The sequence below is a fragment of the Antechinus flavipes genome, chromosome 3 (genome assembly GCF_016432865.1).
Source record: "Antechinus flavipes isolate AdamAnt ecotype Samford, QLD, Australia chromosome 3, AdamAnt_v2, whole genome shotgun sequence".
NCBI lineage: Eukaryota > Metazoa > Chordata > Mammalia > Dasyuromorphia > Dasyuridae > Antechinus > Antechinus flavipes.
In genome coordinates, this window is record NC_067400.1 from 360,462,347 (window position 1) to 360,471,363 (window position 9,017).

Consider the following 9,017-nt stretch of genomic DNA (forward strand, 5'->3'; position numbering starts at 1 on the left):
GTGGAAAGTTTTCATTACTCAGTTGCGACACTAGACTATAATTGTATTATAGTATATACAGCATTAGTAATATTGAATGAAATAATAAATATAAAGCACTAATAAATGAAGATGTATTGTTCTAAGAGTGTAACTGCTCATTTGACTATTGTCTGCTCTCAGTAACCAACTCTGGGTAATAATTGTGTAAATACACATACATATCCAGATATAGATAGATATAGCTATAAATTTGAGGGAAGAAAGAGAATGCACTTTTTCATTTAATCTTACTAATGCTATACTATAATAGTCTAATGTTGTAACCTCGAGCAGGGAAAGCTTTTCACTTCTGCATATTGCTTTACATGTTGCTGCTTCCTTTTTGAAATGACTTTTACTGATTGCCAATAGGTTTTTGCCTGACCTTTGTCCTGTTAGTTTTGTGTGGACAAAAATAGTTATAGAATGTTAGAGCTAGAAGGGACCTTAGATCATTCCAGTCATTATTTCACAAATGAAAAAACAAATTTGATTGATTAGAGACATAAGATTATCCAGTCAAATGGATAAAAATAAGTAGTAGAGCAGATAGCTAAATGGCTCAGTAAATAGAGCACCAGCCCTGAAGCCAGAAGGATCTGAGTTCAAATCTGGCCTCAGACACTTAATACTTCCTAGCTGTGTGACCCTGGGCAAGTCACTTAACTCCAGTTGCCTCTGTGCCAAAAAAAAAAAAAAAAGTAATGGAACCAAGTCTATTGGTTCTCAGTTCCAGTATCCTTCCCACTGTAACATGCTGTCTTCATTTTATTTAAAAGATTTTTGTCATCCTGGAGGGTTTTTTTCCTTCTCCCCCCAAGAGTCCTAATTCCATTGGTTTAAGAAAATAAGAAAATTCCCCTCTACTAATTCAGATCATTGTCTGCACCATTTAGTCCTAAAAAATTGCCTCCCATACTAATAACATTAAGTCCTTGCCTAAAATCACATAACCAGGATGAGTCGCAAGCAGGACTTGAACTACTCCTTCATATCAAGCTTTATGTGCTATAACCTTGCAGTTCTCAAAAAACATGGCTTCTTTCTAATAATAAAACTTAAGTGGATGTGCTAGGCTTCTCCTGGCCAACATGGATAGGAAATTTAAAGGTTATTTGAAAAGATATAATTTAATTTTCTTTTGAACCCATCACCATCAACACATACACACACATTTTCCTAAATTTGATGCATTACATGGTAAGTTATTAGAAGAGGAATTTGTATTCGGATTCTCTAATGAAACTCATTTTAGCAGCAGAGATCACTTGCTCTGCAAAGTAGAGACTTAAAAAAAGACTTGGGGGCAGCAAAGCATTAAATGACTATCCTAGGATAACATAACTAGAATATGTCAGAAGCAGACTTAAATCCAGGTTATTCTGTTTCTGAAGCCAAAGTTTTATTCACTGCTATACACTGCTTTTCATTAAATTCTATTATCTCATATAAATCTGTTTTATCATTTGATGTTGATATTTTGTTACATCTATTTCTTAAGAGTTTTGGTTGTGAGTCATGATGTTAGTTAAATTCATAGATAGGTATGGGATTTATACTTTGTATTTTGAAGCCAGGTCATATGGCTTATCTCATTAGGTATTTAATACTAATTCTTATCTCCAGTTTTAAAAATACTTCTGTGACATGATGTAAGAATCTCCAACCTGAGGTGACCAAAACAAGATCACACTTGCTCTACAGAGTAGTTGTTGGCTGTCTATCATAGAAAGTCAGTGTAAGTTTCATCAAGGGTAGGAAAAAGGTACATAATGTGATTTCATTTGTGGAGATTTTGAAATGAAGCATGAATTTAAATAGATTCAAAGTTTTGTTTTTGAGATGTGGCGGGAAATAAAACTTTAAGTGGAATTGTAAAGAGTATTTTGAACTTCTAGCTTGTATCAGCCTTATTAGGAAAACTTGTTTTAGTTTTTATGTCTTCCCCAAAGTATTATTTGTCATTGGTTACAAATATTCTACATTTCTAAACGTAAGGTAAAAATTTTGCTTATATAAATACTTTAAAACTTTTTTTATGTGCTAGTTTAAAATATATCAAATAAATATTTAAACCTGTTTAATATTTGTGAATGAATTCTTTTTAAAAGTTTGTTTCAGCTTTAATTTGTTGTTGCCATTCAAATTGTAGATTTTTGGCAATCATCAATTTTTTCTAAACTTTAGTATTTATAATTATTTACTTTAATACAGACTTCCATAAATAAAAATAACTTGTCTGTTGTATTATGCTTTACATTAGTGATGGCTGTGTTTTAATGATAAAGTTAATGGCTCTCATCATTAAGTTTTGAGACTCTTCAGGATGAAAACTACACAAATTTGGAATCATAGCTTTTTCTTTCAAAATAGCTATTTTGTGCATTAAGTGATTATGTCCTCCTCAGAAGTTCTGAAACTGTGAATGTTTTTTTAATACAGTCTTGGTGACTTTTATTCACTGCCTCTCTCACTCCCAAAAGAATTCACAAGATACCTGCCACATTGAAATACCTCCTAAGCTCAGCAATGCTTCAACTTTTTGATCACTCTCAGTGTGGATTAGAAGGACAGATGTTGACATCCTTAACAGTAGCAGTGGTGAGGACATTGGGCTTCAGTAGAGGCATTAACTTAAAATATAAGTTTTAAAAAGGAATGAGAAAGAAAACAGCCATGGCAATTTAGGAATTGTTTGAATTTAGTTTAGTTTAATCAAACCTTTTAAGATTATATTACCTAGATATTAAAAAGTATTTTTCTGGGATCACCAGGATTAAAGCATCCTAATGCTGGAATAGATAGAATTTCTCACCTGTGATCCTGTAAATAATTTATTTCTTATAATAGAAAGGAAATTCAGTAATATCTGGATTTTTAAAAAATTATTTTTTTGGGATGGTTTAATTAACAGTCTATTGAAGGGACACAGCAATTCATTATGCTAAACAGAAACTTTTTTCTTCAGTTTACTTAACAGTGAACAAACTAGTTAGGGATTTTTACTGTTAGAAATGCATGTGTCAACTTAGTATCACAGAAGATAAAACATTTTTTGTATTCATCATCAAGGCTCCCATTATGTTTTCTTTCCATTATGTTTTTTAATCAAGGGAACTATCTTATTAACTTCACAAGAAATTTTAGCCAGTGTAATTGACTAGTACAGATTTAGTAGATTTTCTTAGATCTTTGAGTGAATAGCATAGGACATGAATGTTTTTGAAGGTTTTCAGTACTATTGAGAATGTTGGAGCTCTACTGGTATTAATTTTTATGTATTAAAATCATAGCACTTAATTTTGTGCACAAGCCTTTGAGCTGAAATATTTTCTTGTATTGAAAGCCTTTTGGTGTTAACATATTAGAACAAATAGTAATATTTCATTTTTTCTTTTCTTACAGCAAGCAAGGATTTGGCACAGACATCCTATTTCATGGCTACCAACAGGTTGTTATCCTGACCCTCTTTGTTGCACTGTTGTAGCACACTATAGCTTCCTTTACTGCAGGGCCCCCTCCATGTGTCTTTTACCCTTGTTGCAACAGGCGACTGGACCATCTAGAGTGGTGGTACCTTCCTGTTTGCAGTGCGGTGTATTGTACAAGGGTCTTTTGGCACAAAGGGGTTTAATGCACAATGAGAAGTGTAGTGGTGCTTTCTGATGACATATTCTCGATTGTGAGTGCATAAGTCTAAAATTGGTAGCCTGAATAGCAGCTAAAGATTACAAAGAGCTAAACTTAACCTAGAAATTCGAGCATCTTGGTAAGTACAAAGCTATTTCTAGTTTACAATTGTAGTTAAATGACAATTTTTTAATTTAAACATATTGATCCAATCCTAACTTTAAAATAATCATTAAAGTTTAAAAAAAATAAAATCTTTTAACTCGGATTTTTTTCCAGATAATACCCTCTAGTAGTAAACTAGAAGTAGTCAATCATATAAGTGCATGGGTTTCCATAAGCACAATTTATGCCTTAAGTAAATGGTTTGGTTTTTGGTTTTTTGTTTTGTTTTATTTTTTTCATCTTAGATAAAACAATATGTAAAACCTTTTTTCAACTTATGTAAAAGCTTCTATGTTTGTTCAATAAATATATCCATCAATTATTTCCATTTCCATCGGTTGAAAGTTGAACCTGGAAGAGTAGTTAGGTGTCAGAATATTTGAGCTCTGAATATTAAATTTTTATGGTATAGACATAACATTAACGTTTTACATATTTTTAGAAGATGATTGGGAGGGGAACAAACCAACTTTGTGTGGTCCTTAGTTTCTTATGACAGAAAACATTGTTAAGCAGTAAGATTTTTGTAAATACACATGTGTCCTTAGATGCATGTCTTCATTCCTAAAAATTTAACCTTCATAGTTGAAAGTATTCTGGGATAATATTAGATTTAAAGGTTTTAGATGAGGTGGGGGTGGGAGGGATGGCTGTCACAGAAGTTATTTGGTCAGCCTACTAGTTAAACATTTTTATAGTTAGCTTTTTTGGTTACTTTGGGCCTTAAGAAGCTATTCAGCCAGAGGTAAGTTTTGGTGGGGCTTTTGCTGGAGGAAAAAAGAGAGTCATTCAGGAGCTAAAAGTGTTAACTCTTGTGTGACTAGATAATTTGCTGTTCATAAGAGCTATTGGAGATCCACATGAAATGGTTTGATCCCAACTTATGTACATGTTTTAATAATACTTTGTTAGTTTAACAAATTATTCTTTAATTGTTTTTGTTTTTTTTAATGTTCTCAAATTACGAAAGAAGTAAATATATGATTTTTTAAATTAAGTACATTTATAGTAACTTGTACTAAATTAAAAATGAGTTGAAAGGTAAATATTCTATCTTTTGTCCCTATAAATAAGTAAACTATTTGATTTAACCATTAAGATAGCCTCATTGACCTGATATTAGTGTGTGTCTGGTTTTTAAAGAAAACCTATATATTTTGGGGGTACTATTCCTAATCTTACTGATTAATTTTTTTCCTTTGTTTTTGCATATTTGAATATCTGGTTCTTCATTTTCAAACCTGTCCTGCAATAGTCTACATCTTACTACCTTCTGCCTTCAATATAAACCCACAGTGATAGCATGTGTATGCATTCATTTGGCCTGCAAATGGTCCAATTGGGAGATTCCTGTATCTACTGATGGAAAGCATTGGTGGGAATATGTGGATCCATCAGTTACTTTAGAATTACTTGATGGTGAGTATAATCAAATTATCATCCCAAAAATATCTAAAGGAATTATTCAGGATATTGGGAAAGGAAATGGATGATAGCTGCCATAATGTAAAGTGTTCTTAGGTTGGCACAACTGCAAGATGAACTTACCCAATACAAATGTCTTAACTAATTTTGTGATTTCAAAGTTATAGAATTGATAAGTAAACTGGTAATTCTTTGTAAAAAAAAAAAAAATTGGCATCTTCCATAGGAAGGAATCTAAATTATGTTACCAATTGATGATGCTCAGTAATAAAACATGAACATTAACATTGAAAGCCCTTTCCAATTCACTTCCAGTCTTCTCTTGCAAGCTTTTTACATATTAACTACCCTTCATATATACCACATTTCATTCAAATTTGCCTATTTGCTATTCTTTATAAGCCATTCCCATCTCCATGTCTTTGCATAATCTCTCCTTCATGCCTAGACTCATAGAATATACTTCCTCTTTTACTCCTGCATCTGAGAATCTTTATCCTTTTTAAAAATTTAACTTAAGTGCTACTTCCTGCCTAAGATTTTTCTTATTCCCCCAACTGCTTGTACTCTCTGTACCAGGATTCAGGAACCTTTTTTGGCCTAGGGCCATTTAGATATGTATAACTTTATTTTCAAGCCATACAAAATTTATCAATTTAAAGAACTCAAGTAATGGGAGATTCTTGTTGCCTTGATAGCGCCAAACCAGATGATTTTGCAAACCTTATATGGCTCGAGGGCCAGACATTCTCCACCCACGACCTATATGATCCCACCCCCCCCAAAAAAAAACCCAACCTACTTTTTACTTAGATATGTACAAGCTCCATGCCCCAGTAGAAGGTAAGCATCTTTGTATCCCAGTACTGGTAGACGTTATTAATTAACAAGTTAATTGATGATGTAGCCAGTTCCAGTAGATGTGACAGATATAAATAACAAGGACCAGAATTCGGAGCACAGTGTGAGAGAATCAGAGATTACCAGGTACTAGACACTTCTGAATAGTAGAGAAGTGGAAGAGAGCATGGGTTACTGAAGCTTTCTCATATCAGCAGCTTTGCCCAACCTTATAATATCTTCTATTCCAAGTTTTCAGGTTAGGCCCTGTGGAAGTTTTGTTGTTTTTTTATGGAAATGTAAAGAAAGTCATTTGAAAACAAAAATCTTAGCTTTGCTAAAAACATATATAAAACTGGATTCCTTTTAAAAATCTTTACAAAATATTCTTGACCAGAATATTCATGGTTTTTTTTTCTATCAATTTTCCTTTTTCCTGATTATCATTTCTTTAAAAAGAAGGCCGTGTTCATTCATTCTTCATTGAGGATCATTGAGATAAAGGTTGGGAACCTATCTACCTTAACTATAGTACCCTTGCAGAGTTTGAACAGCCAATTTTTTCCCACAGAATTTTATTTCCTTAAACAAATTAGAAAAATAGTTGCTAGGTCATGAATTCAGCTACAAATATTAAAAAGGCTCTTTTTTTTTTTTTTCAGAAGGGAGATCTTTTCTTTCTACCAATGAGTCAAGTAAAGTGGGTTCGTAACAAATGCCTGATTCTCAGTAATATTCCAGGTCAACCTGTAGATAAAAGAAAAGATGATTAAAAATACATATCCTATTAAGGATTATGCCCTGCCTTCTCATTCAGCTCAAGCAATGACTAAAAAAAAATTCCTTTCCAAAATGCAGAGACTACCTATGGACTAAGTATAAAAATATCATTTTCCAAAGTCAAGTCTACTACCAAAAGAGAAAGAAAGACATAGTTGGTTTTTTTTTTTTTTTTTTTTAATGATTTAGAGCCAGAATGATTATTCTTACGTGAAAAATCATCTAGTCCAATCCTTCCATTTTATAGAATAAATTCATGCCCTGAGAGGCTATGATTTTGTCAATGTTATAGTTACTAAGTAATGGTAATACCATAATTTTTTTTAATTATGTAAAGAAGGGTATACTCTCTGGCTTCATATCCACATAAATGATTCATATGTTAGACCCTGGTCCACCTTCTGTGCTTCAGTCCTCTATCATCAGTTGACTATAGGACAGTTCATACTAGATAAAGAGTATAACCTTTTATCTTAAATAGGACCCATCTTTCTCCTTTAACCCTCTTTCAAACTACCTTATTTCGGTCAAGAATACTATTATTCTACTTCCAGTCACCCAGATTTACAACCTAAATCATTTTCTACTCTACATCCTTCTTTACCCATTACATCCAATGTTCTCAGGTGGCCACTACTCTAGTTAGAAATCTCACCTAGACTTTTGCAGTAGCTTCCTGATTCATCTTACTGCCTTCATACTCTCTCCTCTCATTTATTACCCACACAGATGCAAAAGTAATATTGTAATCATAGTTAAAATTTTTTAGACCCCAGTGACTTCTTGTTAATCCCTAGAGTATATCTTTTTTCTCCCTGAGGCAATTGGGGTTACAGGACTTGCCCAAGGTCACACAGTTAGAAAGTGTTAAGTGTCTGAGGCTAGATTTCAACTCTGGTGCTCCATCCACTGTACTACTTAGATGCCCCCACGGTGTGTCTTTTTAAAAAAATCTTCACAATCTGTCTCCCAACTAGGATCAAAACTTTTAATATTCAGTTTGTGTAGTTGTAACTTCAATAGCTTACCCTCATAGCACTTTGAAAGGATGATAATTACTTTTTTTCTTTTTTCTTTTTTTTTGCTGAGGCAATTGGGGTTAAGTGATTTGCCTACAGTCACACAGCTAGGAAGTATTGAGTGTCTGAGAACAGACTTGAACTCGGGGCTGTTGCTCTATCCACTGTGCCACCTAATTGCCCCATAAGAATCATATTTAACAGTAACTTGAAAAATTATTCCTGAACTGTTTTGTCAAATTAACATGCTGAACAAATCCTTTCAGTATTAGAGTTCTTTCTAAATCAGATTCCATTTTAAGAAAACTAATTGGCTTTTTTTTTTTTTTACCCTTACCAGACAGTTCCCAAAAAACCCTTATAAATGTATTGCCCCAGAAAATTACCTAATGCTGAATGAATATATGTATTGTTTTGCATCTTTGTAGTTTGATTTGTACAATTAAAAGGAAGCCTATGTTTAAATTTTTTCATAATTTTTTTTTTAAATTTTAAAGAGGAATTGTTCTTTTGTTTATTTAACAACCATCACACTTTTAACTTTATCTGTATATATCCTGTATACAAATTAGAATTCTAATTGAGTCCATAATGAGTGAAGGATTTTAGACATAAGAGTTTGTTGGGTTGGGTTGGGTTTCTCGGTTGGGGAGGAGGGTGGCAGACATGGGTTAAAGTCCCACCTCTAGCACTGAACTTGTTAGTGTCTCACATACTGATCTCAAGTTATAACTGAACATATTGTAAATTAAGTTTCTACATAAGGAACTGAATTAATGGAAATGCAGATTAGGAAAAACCAACAGAACCCCACTTCACCCTACCCTCCCCAAAAAAGGCTTGCTTGCAAAATAGTATCTTGGAATAGGAAAATAGGTATGTTTATCAATTTTAAAAGTGCAATTCAGGATATCATTTTATTTGGAATTTAGTAAGATTCATGAGATAACTGAAAGAAAGCAAAGAGTAAGGAGACAGTTAACACAATTAATATGTAGTCAATATCCTGATCACATGACAGGCTAAGTTATATAGGTTCTCATTGGTCCTTTCCTTTAGGGAGCATAATCATGAGCTTCTTCAATATTGCTCATTTAAGAAAAGGTTCATTTTTACAAATTGTGTAAACTTTCCCTT

At 32.9% G+C, this 9,017-nt stretch overlaps 1 protein-coding gene across 5 annotated transcripts in view; it reads left to right on the forward strand.

Moving 5' to 3' along the window:
* Nucleotides 1-9,017, forward strand: part of CCNT2 (cyclin T2) — a 38,348-nt gene that overhangs the window by 23,996 nt on the left and 5,335 nt on the right. For 4 of the 5 annotated variants that reach the window (XM_051985781.1, XM_051985783.1, XM_051985780.1 and 1 more), the window contains 2 exons: nt 3,427-3,472; nt 5,072-5,235. In XM_051985781.1, coding sequence (XP_051841741.1) covers nt 3,427-3,472; nt 5,072-5,235 — 210 coding nt within the window. Of the gene's footprint in view, nt 1-3,426; nt 3,791-5,071; nt 5,236-9,017 lie in introns of those variants that run through there. The other variant, XR_007951951.1, reaches the window with a different exon arrangement.